Here is a 21,894-nt window from a genome sequence, read left to right as displayed (position 1 = left end):
TACCTTTATGTAGTGTGCTGTAAGGAAGAACTTGACCACCAGTAGCTGCCTTAGTTTAGTACCAGTTAAACCAGTAGGTCTCAAAGGCATTAAGAATAGTCCAAATGCTCTGCCTAGATAGTTACTGTGACAGGTTTTGAGAACTTTATTTGTTGCTGCTGCTATATCCATGCTGTTCTATATGTGTTCCAGTTTAGGTAAGGTATATTGGGACAGCAAACATGAGAAAACTTCAAACCTGAAAATACTAGGTGTGGTTAACTTCACTGATTAAGTAAGCCTGAAAAAAGAACTGGCCTCATTAATGAATATGTATTTAGCACCTTTGAGGATTGGCACAGATGCTGTAACTTTGGCCATGAACATTGCAGGGCTTCAGCTGTGTGACACGTCTGTAGTCCCTGAAGCAACATTCCACTAGTGCTTTCAACTGAGTAAGGAGAGAGTAAAAATAGAATGGTAAACTTTCTGTCTGTATCACTCAAAGCTGAAGCCCTGGAGGGGAGGGGGAGGGAATCTGTATCTTATGCTTATAATTAAAGATGCTTCATGGTAATACATAGTTTGTACATAGTGCTGTCAGTCAGAAAGCTTTAAGTGCTTTACGAAGGTGATTGATACCATCTTCTGTGTTGTATGGGGCAACTGAGGAGGGACGTGGCCCAAGCCACAACCATACAGCTAAGCAGACAGAACTGAAGTAATTGTGTCCCATCCTCCCCTGCTGTACTCGGTGTCAGCAATATCCATAAACTGCTCTGTCCCACTGAGTTCTCTTATTACTCCGTGCAGGAGTAAGTAGAAGAGTCTGGGGTGTGGATTCTTAATAGCCAGCTTCTGTGCACATGGTTCATGCTAGCGCGAGGAGACCAGAATTGCTGGTAAGCCTGGTTTGTGCAACTTGAGGCAGCAACACAGGGGGTGGCGGGGGGAAATCCTGTGTTACTATTAACTGGAGCGTGGGGGTGCCTTAGCTAGGCCTGGCCTGAACTGAGAAGTTGTAGATGCAGATAGCCATAGTGCTTGTGAGGATAGCTGGTTTTTTCAGCACCCCTAAGAAATGTAATCCACACCATCTACCCGTGGGTTATTGACTAGACTGGAGGCTTTTGCCACCTGGTAAGCGTTCGTGGGTAAGGGGGAGCAGAAATTCTTGCATCATTTTAAACGGCAGTAGCTTTGCACTTCTCAATAATTGACTTCCCTTGGGGGGGGGGGGGGGCGAAAAGCATACCTGCCTTTTTCCCCCTAATTCTCCCCCACCCCTTGTCAAATCAGCATTTCACATATGCCCACGGTAACTTCGAATTGCCTCCTACTTTGCTTTTGCTGAAGGCTGGTTTCCCCGTTGCAGTGTTGCCTTGCTAGTTTTGAACTCTGTGATAGACTCCATAGGAGAAGTGCAGGAGCACACCCAGAAATTTCACTTGGGTCTCCGCTCTGTCGGATGGAGCTCTGTTGCCACAGAGACCAAAGCTTGTGTGTTTCAAGGAAGATATTTTTAGGAGCTGCTGTTTAGCTGGTGGAATGACTTTCTTCCTTAATAGGGAGAGCAGATTGTAACAGTATTCCTCTTTGCTCACAATGTCTTTTGCCTTTTTCTATCACCTTCTTTCCTTTTTAATATGTCCCTTAGTTTCTCTTTCATTGCCACCTATCCATATCTGCTCTTTTCCCATTTCACTTTCTGTATCTCTGTTCCTGTTGCACAGGAATCAGATACCACAAGGGATTTTGCAGAGTGGGGAAGGGACCCAGTCCCTTTGCATAAAGGATACTGTATTTTAAAAATAAAATCCCCAGGTCATTTTGTACCTCAGTTGAACAGTGCTTGCTGAGTCACCAGCATTTGCAAAGACGCAGAGTATCACGGAGCCAGTCTCTGGCCTTCAGCTCCAAGAAGCTTGTGCATGTCAATTATTCATGGCCCTTGCTTATGAGTTGTCATATGTCCTTTGGCCTTGCAATAAATACATTTTACACATAGCTGTTTCTGCTGATGTTTGCGGTAAGCTTGATGTCTCACTGTCTGATTGATGGCCTTATAGTAAAGGGCTTCAAAGGAGAAGAGTTACTGTAACAGATTTACGTCTTGGAAAGTTGGACTGTCCCTAACTAAAACAGTCCCAGAGATTCTTTTAGTTGTCAGTCAGCAGGAATACGAAGTAGAGAAGACATTTGACCTCATGGCAGGCTACAAGTGCACTAAGTCAGGTTCCTAATACCCTTCTGTGATTTCTTTTTTGTCAAAATTGTCACGTTGCCTTTCTGTGGAGTTAGGTACTGAATACTTGTAGCATTTATTTAGTGGTGAAGGACTACTTAAAATTTAGAGATCTCTGGTTTTTTTAATGATGCTACAGATTGTATCTGACTTTAACTGGCATGCTATGAAATTGAGATGTTTTGTTTCCAGATTTTTTTCTTGCTGTGCAGTAGCAATGTGAGCTTACAACGTGAGCTGTTTTCAGAAACATCAAAAGGTGTGAATCCAAAGCAGATCAATGTTGAAGAAAATTGCCATTCGAAGGCAATTGTATGTGTTGAAGGAATTATCTTGCTATCCCATGCTGCCTTGTAATCCTGTGATTCTCATTCAAACATCTGTTTTCATATTCTCTTTAGATAGTAAACCTTTTGGAAAGGGGACTTGATATTTATCTTGATACTGGAGTTCAGGATGGTATTGCAAAACCTACCAGCGTTAATATCCTTCCATTCCTGTTTAAGTGCCACTTAGAGGATCTTGTTCCAGTCCCATTTCCTTGTATTCCCTGGTGGTCATGCATTTCTGCCCATCTTTAATACGGTGCAACAGCTGGTAGATCAGCAGGTTGGATGCATGTTCCGCCTTCAAAGGTACATATTCCAGCCCTCCCCACCCAGCAGCTGAAATGAAGTCTGTGAGGACAAGACATTGCTCCCAGATCTCGTTAACACGCATACCAAAATCAGCTAGGCTCTGCTGTGTGCTGGACTATTTCTAACAGTAAGGGAGAAAAAAAATCCCCAAAAGCTTCACAACATCTCTTTAAAAACATGAGGCCATGGCTGTGGTGATAGACCACCAACGTGAGCTGCTGCTTGGTTACCAGGAGGATAAAATTTTACTCCAGGGAGATATTTTTATACAGTTGCTTATTCATATTACAGTAGATGCCAAAAGCACCCTTATGCTCAGCAGCAGAGAAATATTAAGAAGACTTCAGCTTCTCAGAAGCTACAATCCAGTCTAACGTTATTTCATTGTAAGAACTGGCAATCCTGACAGCCTGTAGTTGGGTGATTAGTACTGGATTATTCTTACATTGTAATTTTAATTATTAATTGATGATTCTTCCGTTGTAGTTTTCTCTCTTTGGCACAAACCCAATCATTTAGCTGCTTGATCGTCAAGTACTGTCCAGGCCTGCTGTACGCCTTGCTATCAGCTTGGCAAGGAAGGTGAAACCGCCTGGGTGTACATTGAATATAGCCTAAACTGTAGGTTTTGATTTTCATTGTCATAGCAGTGACAGCAGGACTGTAGACAGTGTAGACTGGCAAAAAGACGTGTTCTGCACAAATTTTCTACTAGAAATGTCTTCTCTTGTGCACTTGATTATTCTTTATACAGCTTACTATAGGAAGTGGAGTTATACTCAATTATAAAATATTTACCCAGAAAATTACTATGTAACAGCTTTGATTTCAGCTTTCCTAACAAGTTGTGGTGACCAAATACTGTTGCGCTTTTCACTTCTTCCTAGCCACTGTCGCCTCCTCCCGTGCTTCTTCCAAATCCCTTTACATTTTTGCATACTTTAAGTGAAAAATTAATTAGCGTCATCTTCAACTTTTTTTGCAGCTGTGAAACAGCACACAAGCTAGGACAGTCTTATGGATGGGCATACTGGAGAGCAATCAGGACTTCCAACAAACCCTGAGTTTTATGGAATGATGTGTCTTTATGGTTAAAAATTAAGCTTGAAATATTTTAAACTGGAAAAGAAAAATGAGGAATAATTTATACTGATCAGAAATGGAAAAATGGACAGAACTATCCTGTCAAATGTTTATCCTCTTTGTTGTCTTTAGCTATGCTCATAAGGCAGTTTGGTCTTTCTGTTCAAGTTATGTGGGATTAAAGGTGGGCAGAGGAGTACCTATCTTGTTTAGTAGTGGACAGATTGTTAGCCTCCGGAGTATCTAATTGAAATTCCTGAGAGCGACTCTAGAGAGGCGAGGAGTCTAATTTATGACTTGCTGTGCTGTGGAGTGAAAGATAAGAGGTGTTCGTGAAGATGGTGAAGATTAACAAACTGAGGTTGCGTCTTTGAGGATAGCTCTCTTCAGGCTGGGTAATATTTTGATTATTTACTTTACTGGTCTGCTTTAAAGTTTAGACTTGTAAATTATAAATAGATAGTAAATAGATGCCTCCAATGGGTAGGAGGGATGCTTTTGGTTTTATTTCCCTCTCCTTTAGTTTGTTTGGGTTTTTTTGCTTTTGTGGTGTGAAATGTGTTGGGTTGTGGTTTTGTTTGGTTGGTTTTATTAAAGGGATGTTTCTTTTTCTCGACAGGTATGGTGTTAGCCCTGAGAACATTATTCTGTATGGTCAGAGTATCGGTACTGTCCCTACAGTAGACCTGGCATCTCGGTACGAGTGTGCAGCAGTAATCCTTCATTCTCCCTTGATGTCTGGATTACGGGTAGCTTTTCCTGACACTAGGAAAACCTATTGCTTTGATGCTTTTCCAAGGTACGTAAAAACGCTGCAAAGAGGGTTGTTATATACTCAACATGCTATTTATGTGTTTAAAAGGGACTAGTTCTCTTAACTTTTCGGGGAACTTTGTTGAATTCTCACCTGCATTTTAAAGCTCAGATAGCACACCTTCTGAATCCAAGCAGAGAATCACCGTGTAAGAAAGAGGCTGTCAGTCTCAAACTGACACGATAGTCAGCTCAATGAACATAAGTCTAAGTGTCCACAACTAATTTTTTCTGAGTTTTGTGTTATGGGTTGTTAATATCAGAATTCTTATGCTGTCAAGTTTGGTGTAGTAGCTTAACAGCTGATAATACGCTATTAAGTCCTTCAGACTAGTGACTAACAAAACAGTAATTATACGCTCTTAACATTTCAGTCAACCTTTGATTTAGGAGGCAATGTGGTGTCATGAAATGGATGTGCTGATTTCAAGCTGCTTATTAAAATATCACTGTAATTTTACCAGATCAGCAGAGAAAAAGGTATAGGTGCTGCTTTTAAAGTGAGAGGGTCAGAGGCTACAGTGTTAGACTGCTGTGGTTCACTTCTCAGCTTGGTTCTGAATTTCATGTATAATCTCAAGGAAACGCATTTCATTTTTCTTTGCCTTTGGTCCTTGTAAGTAAAAACACTTCTACATCTTTGTTATGGTGTCCATATAAAACCACTAAAGATACATGTTCTCCATTAGGGAAGAACAAATAAAAATCTTGGTAAGATCCTAATGTCTGTGAACAAAACAATGTAAGTTACTGTCCCTCATTTGGAAGACTTTGAGCTTGCTTTAAGAAACTGTAGAATATTTTACATACAGAAAGCTATATGCAACTGGTTTCAAGGTAAAACAGTTGCCTTTATAGCCTAGTGCTTCATTTGGCAGCAATTGCAACAGACCTAGGTGAGAGTATCCAGATATTTGGGAGTAGTAGGGGTCCTGGGAATAGCAGATGTTTTAGGAGTCTTTTAAAACTTCTCATTTGACCCAGTTTAAATTATGGGAGAGTATGAGAAGAGGGGAAGCCAGTCTCCATAGGGCAGTATATATAGACCTGAGGGATGGTGAGGGCAGGCACAGATAAGAAGCTAAGTGGTCTGTGGAAGGGAGAAGACAGAACAGATTCACTGAATTCCTGTGCAAAGCTTGGCTTGGCTTCAGAAGGTCACGTTTGCCATAAGTGTGGTTGGGAATTTTCATAGCATTTGTTATGTTGATTTTATTTTGGTTACAACAGATTAAAATTAGAAGGTGGGGGAGGCTCTAGATATAAATCTGTATGCCAAAAAGCTAAAAGTAATAGTGACTGAGTTACAGTGACTTTCACAGTATCTGTGTCCAGTCCCCATGTTTAGAATTCTTCCAAACACATTATTAATTAATTAAATTGTTGAAAGTGCACTCAGAATTTGAAACAGTCGTACTCAGACTCATCACCCTCAAACTTGAAAACCATTATTTACAAATGCTTCTGCAAGAGGGGAAAAAACAGAGCCTTAAGAATAGCTCTGATTACAAAAGTAACAGTGATTAGCTGATATAAGTCATATCAAATAACAGTTTTAAAAAGAAAAAGTGGGAGGGGGGAACAGTGACAACAGATGTACTGTAGCACATGAGTATTTTGTTCTTACCCTACTGAGCTGTTCATTGCTGTCAGCCTGACTTCACTTGTACTGTAAGCAGTGAAAATAAACAGCAGTGCACTGTTACGAATGTGTGCAGCTCAACTGTCTGTCTTCACAGTGGGAAACAAAATAGTTCTGTGTGCACCTACAGTGAATTACTATTATGTGCATTTTATGTTGGGACTCCATGAGAATTTGGTCTCTGTAGATTTTTCTAGCTCAGAGCGGTATGGCTAAGAATACTAAGTCTAATGTGCAGTTCAAATACTGCCTTATGAGTCGCTGAGTTGGCAGTGGGACACTTTCCAATTTTCTGCAAAATACAAACATTATCTAGCTTAATGGTCTGTGAATATACGTGGAAAAAAGTTTCATTATCTGAGGACTGAAGTGAAAGGGGTTTCCTAAGCTAAATGGGAGTTTAGTAACTAGCCACTAAAATTATGTATAAACATCTCCGCAGCTGTACATAGCTGACATGTCTGTTACATTGTGGAACTCGGGACAGACCCTTCATGGGCTTAAGACTTCAGTTTACGTAGCATGTTGATTATAAAGTATTTACATTTGGCTATGATATTAATTTGGGTGTGGAAATTACAGAAAAAAATGTGCGTTATTCTGATGTCTTTCAACTTGAGATATTTTTCTGTATTCGGTATAGTTGCACACAGCTCATTCCAGACAGGAAAAGTGAAATAGGCTGCATTTTAATTTTAAATAATACTTTTCCTCTTTAAATTACATGAAGCTTGTTTTTTGGGGGAGGTATTGAGACTGAAATGTGTTTAGACTTAGCTGTTTACTGGAGTACCAATGACTGCAGAATACTAAATGCTGAGATTTATATGCATGAAGTTTAGTGTTTCAGTCTGCATCTTAAATTTTAATTAACTTTATATTTTCATAAAGCAGCTTTAAACCTGTTAAGTCAGTGTATGTTGGCATCTGTATTTTTTAATCATTTTAAGAAGTGTCGATCACTTTGTAAAATCTCTAGTCTTACCAAAATTGCATGCTTTCATGTTCTTCAGGAGCAGGAAAATCCAAACACCTTTTATTAGGTAGCATAAAGAAATAGTCTTGTCCTTCTGTTGAATGAAATATTACTGATACTCATGTTTCCACCCACTTCATCCCATACTCTGCACAATGTCCTGAGCCATTTCCTCCATTTCTTGATGTAAGTGGAGCTGGTAGGAAGCTGAGAGTTCATTAGCACTTGGTGTCTATGTACTGATCTGGAATTATTGGCGACTACCAACATGAAAGGGCTGGAAGTAGAAGCTGGTGCCTGCATGAGGGCAGGCAGAGAAAACTGCTGGTTATCACTTTGACGTTCATGTGCTACCAGTCTACTTCGTAACTAGGGTTTTCAGGGCTGAACTCTCAGGTGTGAAGGTGCCATGTCACTCTTCCCATTCCTCTGAACCCATTTTCCTGTGAGAGGCAGTCACCAGCTACAATGGTCTGCTGAGTGTAGTTGGAACAAAAGGAAAAAAAGTTTATTTAAGGCCCCTCTGCAGTCAGAGCTGGCGAAGAAGTTGATTATGTGAAGTAAAATCCTGTGTGAGTTTCTTTTGATGTGCAGTTAAATATCCTTGTGTTACGTTCTTCTCCCCCCAGTTTTCTCTTCCCTCATTTGAACTAAAACGATCAGGACAAAGAACAGATTGTTTTTCTTTAGCCGAATCTGCCTAATTTGGGGGTTCAAAGACAGGTTCAAACCTCATAAGCTGAAGCTTTTTTAATGAAGTCTTATGACTAGAATGTAGCTAATTAGCTCCTAATCTATTAAATTGGAAGGTGATAATGTGTGATGTGAGGAGTCTGCACTGGCAGCATGTCCCGTAGAATCTTATTTGCTTCTCGGTGGGTTTTGTGATAGACTTGTTGTTTGGGGATTTTTTTTTTCTTTTTGCCAAACTTTATTTGGATGCTGCCTATTCAATCTTCTTGTTGTCAGAACTGGTGGGATGATGGTAGTGGCAGTGCAGGCTCCTGTTTACACGTGTGTTTTGGGAGTGAGCCTTGTTCCGTATGACTGGGCGCAATTCCAATGTTTCGCAGCTATTTAAAAAGATGCGGTGGTAACTGGACTGTGTGTCGATAATTAAGCTTGTTTTCTTTAATGGTATGAAAATTAAAGCCCCAAACTGAGCTATGTTTTTCTTTTTCATCCCCCAGCATTGACAAGATATCTAAAGTAACCTCTCCCGTGTTGGTAATCCATGGTACCGAAGATGAGGTGATTGATTTCTCTCACGGCCTGGCCATGTACGAGCGATGTCCACGAGCGGTAGAGCCCCTCTGGGTGGAAGGGGCTGGGCATAATGACATAGAGCTTTATGCACAGTACTTAGAGAGACTAAAACAGTTCATATCTCATGAACTTCCCAACTCCTGAAGAAGCCTACCTGATTTTACCTCAGTTACTGTGAACGGAAGAAATTACCTGGTTTTGCACATGCTTTAACTGGATAGCTGTAATAGCTTTATACTATGAAGAAATACCCTGTCTTTAGGGTGTTCTAATCAAACATCTGATGAAATTTGTCTTTTATATCTGGAAATTACTCTACTAATGCACACAAATACGGTCAACTACTGTAATTTCGACAATTTTTAGCTTTGTTGCCCTGAAGGAAGTGGGAATACTAGCTGCTTATGGGGACACTTTTTACCTAGTGCTATATTAATCGAAGATCAGTTTTCTCTGTCTCACTTCGGATTGTTTATGGTTCTGTCATACGAAGACTGGTTTGTTTTTTCCCCCAGTGTTCTCAGTGTGGAGAACACGACTGTTATGAGCTACAGCTTGTTCTGAACTATCAGTCATGGGTTCAATCTAAGGGAGTGCTTACTCTGTAAAGTTTCTAGCTGTGGTATTGTAACTGGAAAGTTATTGTGATGAAGTTCCCCCTCTCCTCCCTTCTAGTGTTCTTTTGTTAACTTACTGATCTTCCCGAGTAAATTATTTAAATATACTTTTTCCTGAAAATAAATTACTGTATGGGGCTAAACTCTGTAATGACCTCTCCATTACCTGTACAAACATAACTGGAATATTCTTAAAGGAACTAGGGACAAAATTGCTTTGTTTAAAAATAAATGTGTAAATTTACTACTAGAAAACTCATTTTAATATTCAGATGGTCTGAATAATAGCCATAACAGACATTTCCTTCTGTAAAGCATTCCTGTAGACTTTTTAAAAGTACTGTACATATTTGAATTTACATTGTGCATAGATTGTTAATTGGTAGTTTTAATTTAAGTCTAGTTACAATAAACTGCAAAATTCTGGTTTGTATATGATTGAATACATTTTGTTAAAATATGTTTTTATCCCTATATTATTTTGCTATTAAAGTTTTATAAAGTTTCCAGGACAAAAAGAAAATTTACACATTTATGTTTTGATGAATTTATGTAACTAAATTTTCATTGAGCTGATCTTTTTAGTTTAGAAGTAATTTGATTCTTTGACACTGGAATCGCACAGATTATGCATCAGAAATGCAAGACACTTAAAAATTGTTACACTACTAGCATAGGTCTAATTTTTCCAAATTTAAAGGCCTTAAATGTACTGTAAGCCTCAGATTGTTGTATAAATTGATCGCGATTGATTGCAGTTTGTGTCCTGTTGCTAGAATGCAACACAGTGATTGTAATGGAATAAAGGATGCATGGATTAGAGCTTGCTGAATTTTTGAATCTTATTTGGTGCATGATTTTCATATACAAGGGAAGTGTAAAGTACAGATTGCTGTATAGAGTAACTTGAATTTCATTATTTAAATCCTTCCCTTCAAGGAAAATGTCCTAAAGTACAAAGCCACATTTCCATGAAGCTTGGTATGTAAATCAAATGTAAAGAGATTATTTTTACATAGTGTTCAGCTGGTTCTGAGTAATGTAAAATCATGATTCATTGCCTAGAAGAAATGTTTGAACTTCGTTGTCATGAGTCCTTGTAACAGGCCTGCAGTTTTCAGCACTGCAAGTGTCTATTGTTTTTGGTTATTGACTATGCCTCATTACTGTAAAAGGAGAAAAACTGGTGTTTTCACTTGGAGTGGGGGGAAATGAGGACACCCATCCTGTTCCGTGTTGTCTGGATCCTTAGAATCTGGATCTGTGCATCTGTCATACAGTTGCGAGTTTTAAATGTCCCAGACAGCAGGGCCCCAGCTGTTCTCTTGGTAACTTTTTCAGCCAAAACTGGCAGGTTTTGCCCACTCATCTCAAGCTTGCCATTTCCCTCCTGTATTTTAAATAAATGTTCAGATAAGTGTCTTTTTTAATTTATTTTGCACCTTCATAAGTCCACAGTGGATTTTCTTCTATTGCCTGTATGTGTTCTTCCTGAGACTAGGTCTGTGGAAACAAAGCTGATGTCTATGGTATAGGTTGTTGAGATAACATTTGAAAGTGTCAGCCTGTCCTTGTAGTGACTTGAGGAATTTTTACGTAATTAGGCATTGTTTTTTGATACCCACATTGAACTTTGTGTTGCTCTGAAAACTTCAGCCTGCAATGTTGGGTTTTGGTTTTTTTCCTTGTGACATCTTGTAGCTACCCTTCTACTGGTACTTTTAAGCCTTTTCCCTATAAATTGATTTTTTTTTTTTCAGTTGCTACTTTTCTAACTCCTACAGTCATCTCATGACTTGTCTTCGTGTTTGCTTTGCTTTTTGTCAGTATTCCTCTGTTAATGCAAGCCCCAAATTTGAATTCAGTGTTGTTGTACATGTCCCATGGTCTCTGCACATGCAGCCCAAGTTCATAGTATCCTTGCTGAATGTGAATTTCAACTTACTATCTTTTATTTGTCTAAATTCCTGCCTGCGTCGCTATTTCAGGCATTTCAAAATGCTACTGCTGGTCAGCGTTAGAATTACTACCTGAAAAAGCCTGTGGCGAAGTCACGAAACTATATTAAAGATAGTAGATTTCAGGTCCCCATTTCTTTAAAGAGAAAAGGTTAGAACAGAATTTTTAAATGATGGGAAAGGTGATGATGTGAGGTAATGAAGGAGAAACTTTGAGCTGAAAACCAGTCTGCTCCAGCAAACTGCTAACGTTCTCTCATTTAAACATGTAACATGGGCCTGTACAAGAACTTGTTGTGCATATTTTAGAGCTACCAAGGTGTCACTGTGAAGATGGTGCCTGTGTCTGGAGAAATGTTGCAATGGGTCTTCCAAGGGTGTAAGTGATCACTAACGTTTTTTTCTTGATGTGGGTGCTCTGTCCGTTTTTCCTGGATGACTGACTTTGTTAGTATAGGGCAGCCATATATGACTTTATTCAGGAGGGTTACAATGTGGCATATCTTTTTTTTGTCAGTAGCTGTCTAGTATTTGGGCTTTGAAAAAGCCAGAAGAAAGTATTTGTTACAGCTTCAAAAGGTAGCGTTTTCGAAGGAGTTTATGCCGCCTTTTTAGATTTACGTAACTGTTACAAATTTAACTTGTATTCACATGGAGGCCTGTTACCTGTGTCGCCTCTACCACATTTTCTTCCTCATTCTTCCATGTAATTCCTGTAAATTGTGGGAGCTTTGCTGTGGGTGGTGACCCTTTAGCTTTCCTGTGTTTACATTTCATATTGTGCACCTCTTTTATAAAATCTGCATCTTGCTTTTTCTAAGTGATGCCAAACATAGAAGTAGAGAATCAATGTACCTTCTTCCTCTGGTTCTTTGTTCAGCAGTAAACCTGAAATTGTTCTCATTTGGAAAATGTTTTCTTCCCTAGGTCTAACCTTGTGATGTCAATTAATGATCTGGTTTAAGTCCATTCAACTTAATTTTCTAGATCCTTCTTTGTGGAATTCGTTGGCCATTTTAGCTCTGAAACGTCTTGTGATGCAGATGTGGTTGCTCTGTTCTCCAGCACTGGTGGAGGGCAGGGTGGCTCTGGTGGTGGGCACTCCGCTGTTGGCAGTGAGGTCAAGCACGGAAGCCACCTGCGTAGTGTTTATCACTTTCAAAGTCCGGCAGTAATTCTTGGACCAGATGGGCATGTGAATTTTGAAGCGGGAGGTGGTGTTTCAGCTGTGCAATATTTGAGTCTTACAGCTTTGCTGCAATAGTTAAAATTGCAAGGGGCGTCCTTAACAGCAGGAGAGGGAGCAGTGCTGCTTTGACACAGGGTTTAGAGCTTTGTGCCTGTGGTAACCGAAGTAATTTTGCGGAAAAACGTTAGCTTGATATACCTGCTGTACTTACCAAAAAAAAAAAAGAAAAAAACAAACAAACAAAAAAACCCCAAACAAACAAACAAAAAAAAAAAATAAAAGAAAACAAAAAAAAAAAAACCACGAAAGAACCCAAAACAAACAGCGCGTTAGTTGTGAGTTGGCTTCTGGCTCCCGAGCAGGTACCCAGGCGCGCTGTGGGCTCCAGGCCCCCGCGGTGCTCCCCAGGGCCCAGCCCCGGCTCCCCCCGCCTGCGGCCCCCGGGGGCGCTGGGCCCCGGCCGTGCAGCTCCGCCCTGCCCGCCGGACGGGCCCGGGGCACCCCGCCGTGCCGCGGGGCAGCGCCTCCCGTAACCGGCCCTTGTGCGCGGCCGGGGAGCGGGGCCGGCGGGGCCGGGGCTGCCCGCGCCGGGGGCCGGGGGAGCGATGCCGCCTCGCCGGGTGCAGCCGGGTAAGGAGCCGCTGCGCGGGGGGGCGGGGGGCGGGGAGGGGGCTCAGCCGGGCAAACCCCCCGTCTGTGTTGCAGGTGGCGCCCCGAGGAGCCCCAGCGCCGCCCGGCTGCTCCCGCTGCTGCTGGTGCTGGTGGGCGCCCGGCCCGGGCTGCCGGCGACGAGCGACTACAGTCAGTGGCGACAGGGTGACGGTGTCCCGCGAGTGGGGGGCGGCGGGGGGGAGGGGAAGGCGGTGCCGGGCCGGGGGCCAACCTCAGCGAGGTGGGGGGCCGGGCTGCCGCGTCCCGGGGCAGGAGGAGGAGGAGGAGGAGGAGGAAGGTGGCTCCAGGCACCCCCGGCTGTGTCTGCAGGAACAGCGAAGGGAGCGAAGGGAACGCGCCCCTGGCTGCCAGTCTGGCTGCAAGGCGCAGCAGATGGCATGGTTTCGCTGTGGCTTCCGAGGTGGCTGCAAGCAGCGGCTCTTAATTTATGCTTTAGTTCCTCAGGCCTTTTTTAGTTTTTATGGGCTGCCTTTGAAGACAAGGTATTGATCCAACGTTTTGCTTATTCTAAATAACGTTTTACACAACGGTTTGTTCTAGAAAGCTTGCAGACCTAGATGTAGCATTGCTTCCATTTGCGCTCACTCCACAGCAGCACCACTAGGTGCCATAAGGGGCACGGAGGGATGCTCTGCCCCGAGCCCCTTCCCCAGGGGCTGCCCCGGGGCCCCTTCCCCCTGGCCCAGGCCAGCAGCAGCAGGGTGTGCAGCCCTCCTCTGCGTGTTGCTGGGGTCCTCCTGGAGCCTGGTCCCTGTCCCTCTCCCCCCCATTCCCCCCAGGGACCCCACACAAGCCATTTGCTCCCCTCTGCATCAGCCCATCCCTAAGGGGGTGCACTGGCTCATGGATCTCTCAGGGGCCTTGTGAACGCGGTTCTTGCAGTGGCTATTGATTGCTCTGAATGAAAGACGCAGTAAAGATGCAAAACACTGCCTTCACTACAACGTGTTCCCGAGTTACCCGCTGCCATCTAGTTTTGCAGTTTTGAGTAATACGATGTTATATTTCAGGGACGAATTACAGTACACGTGTGGCTTTGTATGCAAAATTCCAACATAATAGTAGAAAACTAATAGGATTACAATATACAAGCAATCCCCTGGACTGTAAGTCACAAGTACTTGAAGTTGATAACCTTAATCTTTAATCAAATGAAAAAAAAAAATAGCTGAGGCTTCTCAAACATGCTGGGCTGGGATCCACCTCTAGGAAACAGAAGAACGTTCTTAAAAATCTTGTTCTCTGCTTAGAAATGAAAGGGAAGGCTGCAGGCACATCCCAGGGCTCCCAGGACGTGACCTCCAGCCTTTAGCAGGGTGCTGTTAAGTTAAAACACTATTTTAAACACTTTTGGCAAGATGCAATTAAGTTTTGGGTTCTTTGTCCCTTTTAATTATTAGAGCTTTATTGTGTGTTTGCAGCCCTACTTATCATCAAGTCCCAGCCTACTTATGTTGCATTTAATTGTTTTATTGATCAGTTCTCAGTGTAAATTGAACCTTTGGGCTCAGCCTAGGTGAAGGAGAGCTGGGTAGGGGCACTACCTGAGAAGCAAATTTAAGCACCAGAGAGTCCCAGTTCTTCCATACTGGTACTAGCTTGTGTGCAGGATGAAGCTAAACCCTGTTACACCAGGCTAATGGCTTTAATCAACAGGCAGAGACCAGGAAGATCACCTAGAAAGTGAAACTGAGCCTTTCATTTAAACCCAACCTATATCTACTGGAAACCTACTAGGGCCTGAGACTGTACCCAAAATGCAAATGGCCCAGCAGAAGTATTTAAGTTTCCTTTCCTGGTCATGTATGAAAAAGGCTTTTATAGTCTTTAATAGGAATTGTTATTTTTCTTACCATTTTCCAGAAAATTTATATGGAATAGTACATACTCTTTTGGTGATTGGGGTCTTTTTTTAGGAATCTGTGTACTCTGGAGCATATGTACCAATAACAAAGATAGTTTTCATAAGCGTTACAGTAACATTAGTTTAAATAAAAAAATTATAAATAACAGTTATTATGTTATAGTACCTAAAACCCTATCTATGGCACATCTATTGATTTGGCCTGTCAAAACATTGTTTGTCAGAGTGGTGTAGCAATCTGCACTGTATCCAGGGCTATAACACTGATAAATGTAGAGATATATTTACGGTTGTTTTAAAGAAACGTTCCCACTGGGGTTCTTTGCCGTTTAATAGGTTTTACTGTATTTACAATTATTTCAGAACATAGCCTGAATCCCAACAGTTCTTTGTGGGATGCGGATTATGAAAGACTGTTGTTGCACAGTAAGAAAAGCCTTTCCGGGACCATGGGCTCTTACAAACCCTCCAGCCTGTTCAGGAGCAGCTCTCTCCTGGGTCGCCAGGGAAGGAGAAGTTTGCTAAGTCAGAACCTGAGCCAGAAACCACAAGAAAAGCAATTGTCCTGCGACATGCTCCTTACACTTTCCAGATATATTTTAGTGGATACCTTTGGACCTAGCTTGGCCTGGAACCTCTTTCGGTTTTATAACTGTGATCGGGAAGTCAACCTGCCCAAAATTCCTCTCAGTCCTCTCAAGGTGGCCCAGCACAAGGTGAAGCCATTCTTGCTACACAGGGTGCTTCGGCTTCTCAGGAATATGGGAGTCTTGTCTGAACTTCAGCAGTCCAAGGCCTTCTCTCTGCTCAAGAAGCAAATATTTAAACCAGGGACAACACTGTTAAAGCCCGAAGAGGAACTAAGTGGTAAGTATGTAAGGAGGAGGTATGGTGTTGGTATCTCAAATGCTTTGTGGTGCTGGCTGAGTGGAGCTGTGGGGCCAGGTTCTGTGCTGCCAAGGCTAGGGGCGGCCATCTCTGGGTGCAATCCGGTACGTGGTGGTCCTGTGTCGCCCCAGGAGCCAGCACTCAGCGTTCAGGCTGAGCTAGAGCCGTGGCTCAGGGTGCTTAGCCCTAAGCAGGGGGCCTGTGATGAGGCAGGTGGAACACGGTCACTGTCTGCAGAAGAGGAGATGCTAGACAAAGGCTGGTATGGTGTGCGGAGGGCAGCAGCTGCACATGGGCCACTGTGAGGAGGCAGGCTGTAGGGGTCAATACAAGCACTAAAAGCAGCGTTGTGGTAGTGTGGTGCATGGCTCGGTGGGGCTGCGGGGTCCACAGCACCCCCTGAGCGCAGCTCTAATAGGAGCTCCCCAGGGCCTGGCCGTGCCAGCGCTTCCAGGTCCCACCAGGAGCTGCTGTGCCCTGCTCCCGTGCTTCCAGCTGCGGGTTGCCTGTGGAAACAGAGCTACGCTGTACTGAAAAAGAAAAATTAATTTTAAAGAAAAACAACAACAAAAAAATCAATCAAACAAAAAATCATACAAGATCTGCGGCTGGGAAGAGGAAAAAAAATTAGGTGTATATAAAAAAATTATTTATTAATTAGTATAATGTAGGAGCTAATGGCTCTCGGTCCCTGTTTCTGGGAGGTGCAGACAGGTTTGCCCAGATCGGGGAGAGGGGGCGGATGGCGCGGGCAGGCAGGGCAGGGCAGGGCAGCGCGGGGCTGGCAGCGAGCGGGCAGGGTGGGCAGTGGGCGGGCTGGGCAGGCGGGGCAGACGCCGCGGAGCGGGCAGCGGGCAGGCGGGGCGGGCAGGGCGGGCAGGGCAGGGCGGGCGGGGCAGGCAGCGCGGGGCGGGCGGGTCAGGCAGCGCAGGGCGGGCAGGGCAGGGCAGGCAGCGCAGGGCGGGCAGGGCAGGCAGCGGCTGTGCAAGGGCGACGCCGCCCGGCCGGCCGCGGTGCCGCAGGGGCAGGGCGGGCCCCGCCGGGCGCTGCCCGTTTTCCCCGTCGAGGAGCGGCGGAGCGGACGCGGGGCTTCGGGGGCAGCCCGGGCTGAGCTGGCCCCGGTTTCCCCGCGGTGCCTCCGGTTCCCGGCCCCGTGGGAATGGGGTGTCACTCAGGGGATGCTGACTCCGCTTCTCCTTCCTCTCCCGAAGTAGTAAGAAGGAAACGGGAAACCGCCCAGTGAGGGAAACTGCCCGGGAAAGGTGCTTACCCAGCAGAAGCCATCCTCTCTGGCTGGTGTGCGAGATCTGTATCCGTGGGAAGGGGGGTGCGCCCTGCCAGGCAGCTCGCCCACCGCTGACTCACCCAGCGCAGCTTTATTTTCCGCCATCGCCTTATAATGGAACCTCGCCAGCCATCGATACTTGTTACTGAATGCATTTGTAGGCAAAGCGTCACGGTTGGGGCAACACGCCGAGGCACCGTGTGGTCGAGGTTGCCCATACCTGGCAGCCCGTTACAGAAAATGGCCTGGTTTTGTTCGTCAGAATGGTAAACTTCCTATATAACACCAGCAGCACTCCGAGGAGGGTTTGTGTTGCTTGTTTTTGCAAGGAGGAGTTACACTGGCCGCATGCTTGAGGCAGGGAGTGTTCCTCGTGATTGCCCACTTGCAGGCATAAAGGCACTGGGGAAGGTCCCGGGGCTGTGTGCTGTGACAGCGCTGGGTGTGCGCTTTGCACCGCTGCTGCTGCAAAACCAAAATTGTCTTGAAATTAGGAAAGAGTGAAAGGAAAACAGTTTAGCTCCCGAGCACCAAACTGCAGGCAGCAATAGGCGCATCTGTGTTTTCCTTAAAAAAGAGAGGAATCTTTAGAAAGCCAGGATGCTGTGTCTAGTCTCATTTACTCTGAAATTTTCTTCCTCAGGCCACTAAAAACTTAATGCAGGGGGAAATGGTGCTGAAATCATTTACCAGAAAGTAATTCCTTCAGAAAAAGAATCAGGCTGGTTTATTTCTGTGGATTTTGAAGCTACAGAGGGAAAATGGCTTTGAAGGATTTAAACAGTGTTTGTGCTGTAAAAATTTGGGGTTCTTGTTCAGGAAAACCCCTACCTAAACTGGAGTGGCTTTGGCTTTGCTGGTCATTTCATGAGGCCTGCACAAAGCTTAGCGCTAACCAAAGCCTGTTTTATATTCGTTTCCACTATTACTATGTTAGATTAATCATTGTTACCTTTTATTTAGATTGTAGGTCCACAAAATCTTTTGCACCGAGCAAATATTTTAAAAAATTATGTATGAGATTTCTAGGACCCCAGCAGGTTTAGAATTAAGGTTGGAGTCCTCTTCTACCTGAAATTCTGCACTTCTGGAGTCACTGAATTCAGAGAATTGGGTGTGTTTTAAGACAAAATACTCATATTTGTCTTGTCTTGCCTGAAACTTCCACCGGCAGATAAATCTTTCTCCAAAAAATATTTGAGCATAGTTTCCTATACCTTTGATAATAGCTCTGCTTTCCCATGACCTGCATTCATATATGTCATATTCAGATAAGAAGGAGGCACAACACTGACTAATGCTGCTTTTTTGGAAGGAAAATGACAAAAGCTATTTGAGACAGGAATAGAAGTGCCAGCACTAAATGATAGATGAACAGCTGGTATCAAAGGTGGCAGCTCTAATGTTTCGCTGTATTTATGGAGCATTGAAATGAAGGAATGATATTGGGATTTGTTTCTCTAGGCTGGATGTTTATCTTCAGATTCAGCAATTCTCTGGGTCCCAGGACGGGGTGTAAGAGAGCGGATGGGTTTTGTTTCACACAAGCGAGCCTGGTTCCCTCTCCAGAGCTGTTGTCTGGAGCATGGGGCATGGCCGTGCCCCTCACCCACCCCCCTGCTTCCAGTCTGTTCCCATATTTTGTCTGACAGCACTTGCTCCTTATTAACATGACTATAGCCTCTTTGTGTCCTCCGTCAGAAGAAATCCTGCACTGGAATAAATTTCAGAGGTGACAGATTGGAACAGTTTGACCAGATGATGGTACACAAATGTCTCTGAGATCGGCAGCACCTGTGGCTTTGCACCTCTTTGGCTTTGGCCCTGGGCAGGAGCGGTGATTGGCACTGTTGCCTGCCCGCTTTTGGCTTGTCCTCTCTGGATGTTGGGTGCTGCAGAGGGGATAATGGATTATGCGTAGACTCTGAGAGGGAGAAGGTGGTGGCCACAGTAAGCAGTTACCTGCCTGTATGTGTAAATGAAGCTCAGTTGTGCTGCATTTTAGAGCCTATAACATGGTGTTCTGGTTCATAGGAAACAAGCCAGTGTGTGATGGTGCTTCCCTAGGCAGTGCTGCATGCACTGAGACAGGAGTCCAGACAGGAACCTGTGAAAGCTGGGAACACAGTCCCAGGCCACACGGCTAAAAGCACATGGCTTCTTTTGAGGCTGTATCTTGTCAGAGCACCTTCTAAGGCTTTTCCTCTTTCACTGCAGGCTCTGACTGCAGGTTGATTTGGTCATGGGAGGCAGAGTGGCCGATATCTCTCCACTGACCCACTGTCAGGGGAACTTTTGCAGCCGATGGGTTGCTGTGTTCTCCATAGACCTGCCAGATGCAGGAAAGCACGGGGCAAAACACCCCCACGGGAAAGTGCCCGAGGGCTCAGCTGCCTCCCACGAAGGGCCAAGGCAAGCCAAGCCCCGGTGACCACATCGGGTCACCCCCCTGCCCTTCCCGGGGGAGGCTGCTGGTGCCCCAGCCGCAGGCTTTCCATGGGGCTTCGGAGCCCAGATGGGCCAGCACAGAGCCCCCCCGGGCTGACACCCCGCTCCCCGGGGAGCCCTGCGGGGCGCCCGCAGCCCCCAGGCGCTCGGAGCTTTGCGTGCGGGTAGCGGGGCTGCCCCGGCCCCGGGCATCTGGGCGCCGTCGCAGATATACGTCCAGGCTGGAGGGATCGTCCCCGGCTGGGAGGAGCCAGCAGCTCCGCTGCTGTAAACAGTGCGGGCACCGCCAGCGGTTGGGAGATGGATATAAATAGGGAGGCAGAGGGGAGGCAGCCGGAGCGGAGGAGCGGGAGCTGCCTGCGCCTGCCTGCCCCTGCCCTGCCGCCCCAGCCGGGGTGCCCAGCAGCCCGGGCCGGCAGTCCCGAGAGGCGGTGCGCAAAGTTTGCGGCTCGGCGCGGCCGGGGTAAGTAAGCGGTGTCTGCAGCCGGCGTTGGGAACCCGCCGGTGCTTCTCGTCCATCTGCCGCTGGGGTTTCGGCTCGCCGGCTCTGTTCGTACTGCTGTTGTTTGTGGTTGCCTCGCCGTGTCCGGGCTTGTATGGAGCTGGGGAGGGGGGAGGAATTTCTGTTTTCGGGCTGACTACGTTAAGTGAAGGGGGGGGGGGGGGGGGAAATAAGAAGGAAAAGAAGTGCCGAAACACATCTAAAGGAAAATGTGCCTGTGCGCCGGCTCCGTGCAAAGCCGCGGCGAAGGAGCCGGCTCCGCGCACGTGTTGCGGGCGGCAGGTACCGGCTGCGGGAGCGCCGGCCGCGGGGAGCCCCCAGGGGGCCACAGCTCCTGGTGCCTCCGCGGGACGCGTCGGGGAGCAGCGAGCGGCGGCAGCGCATCAGGTCGGTACCGCGCCCCCTCCCGCCCCCCCCGCCCCCCCGCCGCCGCCGCCGCTGCCGCCGCCCGTCTCTTGCAGGGCCCTGCCCGGAGGCCGACCCGCACCTCGCCCCGTGGCGACCCGGCTCCGACACCAGCCGCACCGCCGTGGTGGGCCGGGGGGCGGCCCTGCGCCTCGAGAGCTCCGCCGCCTTCCACTCTCTCGTCATTCGCGACGGAGGTAAGCGGGGCTGCCCGCCCCCTCGGGCCTGCCGGCTGCTGCCGGAGCCCGGGCGCTGCGGGGCCGGAGTGGGGGGGCGCTGGACCTGCCGGCGGGTGGCACCTCCCGCCCCCGGCGGAGCGCGCCCCCAGCCCCGCTCCTCTCCCCTTGCCCACCAGGGAGGCTGGTGTTCGCCGACCGCCCCCACGGGCCGCCCATCACGCTGCGGGCCCGCTACATCCTCATCCACGACGGCGGGGAGCTGCACATCGGCTCGGAGCGCTGCCCCTACGGCTCGCGGGCCACCATCTCGCTGTACGGGCGAGCCGCCGAGGGGGCGGCCGTGGAGGGCTTCGGGCAGAAGTTCGTGGGCGTGGGTCGCGGCGGCGTCCTGGAGCTGCACGGCCGGCGGCCCCGCTCCTGGACCCTGCTGGACAGAACGCTGCACCCCGGCGGGCTCCGCCACGGCCCCTACTCCTCCGAGAATCGGTGGGGCAGCCGCGGGCTCAACCTCCGCGTCCTGGACGGCGGCACGGCGCGGGTGCTGGCGGCGGGGCGCTTCGACACCCACCTGCGCCCCGGCGAGTGCCGGCGGCTGCGCGCCTTCCTGGCCCTGCAGGCCCCCGGCAGCGTGGTGGCGGCCGCCGTGGGGGACTCGGCCGCCCGCAGCCTCACGCCGGCGACTCGGCTGCTGCTGCGGAACCGCCTGGGCAGCCGGCACATCGCCCGCCTGGGCCACAGGTGAGGCGGGCGGCGGGCGGGGGGGCGGCCCGGCCACCATGGACAGCTCCGCGCCGCCGCTGCCCGCGGCTGGGCCCGCCCGAGGGGCGCGACCGCGGCTGCGGGGGTGGGGGGGAACCCCGGGCTCCCTGCCCGCCCCAGCTCCGGGGGATGGCGGGTCCGCGGGGTCACTCGTCTGCTCCGTCCCGCTCTCCTGCAGGCAGCCCTGGGCGCTGGTGGGCATCCTGGGCGGGGACCAGCTCGCCACCGCGGAGGACAGACGGGAGTACCGCGGGAGCGGGACGACGGGCTTAGCCGTAGCCCAGCGGGATTTCCTCACCTACGATGGCACCCGCTTTACTGTGACCGCCTTCAGTGGATGGATAAAAGGTTTAGTCTTCCCTGACAATCACTTCTCTTCTGTTGCTTTGCTCTTCTCTGGCTGCCGTGAATCCCAACAATGGTAATAACGCCACAGCCTCTTGCTCATGTGGATGGTGGCCCAGCTAACAGCAACGCTCCCACAAA

The 21,894-nt window shown here is 47.3% G+C and overlaps 3 protein-coding genes across 12 annotated transcripts in view; all 3 read left to right on the top strand.

The window, feature by feature from the left end:
• The window catches only part of ABHD17C (abhydrolase domain containing 17C, depalmitoylase), a 59,622-nt gene extending 49,541 nt beyond the window's left edge, over positions 1-10,081 (top strand). The window contains exons 2-3 of the mRNA XM_080395355.1: positions 4,565-4,744; positions 8,567-10,081. Of these exons, the coding sequence (XP_080251481.1) occupies positions 4,565-4,744; positions 8,567-8,786 (400 nt within the window). The 3' untranslated portion in view covers positions 8,787-10,081. The remainder of the gene's footprint in view (positions 1-4,564; positions 4,745-8,566) is intronic.
• A 2,755-nt stretch (positions 10,082-12,836) lies between these two features.
• Positions 12,837-21,894, top strand: part of LOC308067100 (cell surface hyaluronidase CEMIP2-like) — a 57,156-nt gene continuing 48,098 nt past the window's right edge. Inside the window, exons 1-5 of the mRNA XM_080395360.1 lie at positions 12,837-13,207; positions 15,306-15,809; positions 20,527-20,667; positions 20,826-21,387; positions 21,587-21,756. Coding sequence (XP_080251486.1) covers positions 13,012-13,207; positions 15,306-15,809; positions 20,527-20,667; positions 20,826-21,387; positions 21,587-21,756 — 1,573 coding nt within the window. The 5' untranslated portion in view covers positions 12,837-13,011. The remainder of the gene's footprint in view (positions 13,208-15,305; positions 15,810-20,526; positions 20,668-20,825; positions 21,388-21,586; positions 21,757-21,894) is intronic.
• CEMIP (cell migration inducing hyaluronidase 1) overlaps positions 19,877-21,894 on the top strand; it is a 121,839-nt gene continuing 119,821 nt past the window's right edge. For 9 of the 10 annotated variants that reach the window (XR_013929445.1, XR_013929446.1, XR_013929447.1 and 6 more), the window contains exon 1: positions 19,878-20,026. The gene's annotated coding sequence lies outside the window, so the exon portion shown is untranslated. Of the gene's footprint in view, positions 20,027-21,894 lie in introns of all 10 variants that reach the window. The other variant, XM_080395343.1, reaches the window with a different exon arrangement.

This window comes from Falco punctatus, assembly GCF_963210335.1.
Source record: "Falco punctatus genome assembly, chromosome: 7".
NCBI classification, from domain to species: domain Eukaryota; kingdom Metazoa; phylum Chordata; class Aves; order Falconiformes; family Falconidae; genus Falco; species Falco punctatus.
Note: the sequence above shows the minus strand (reverse complement) of the source record. Positions and strands in the feature narration are given on the sequence as shown.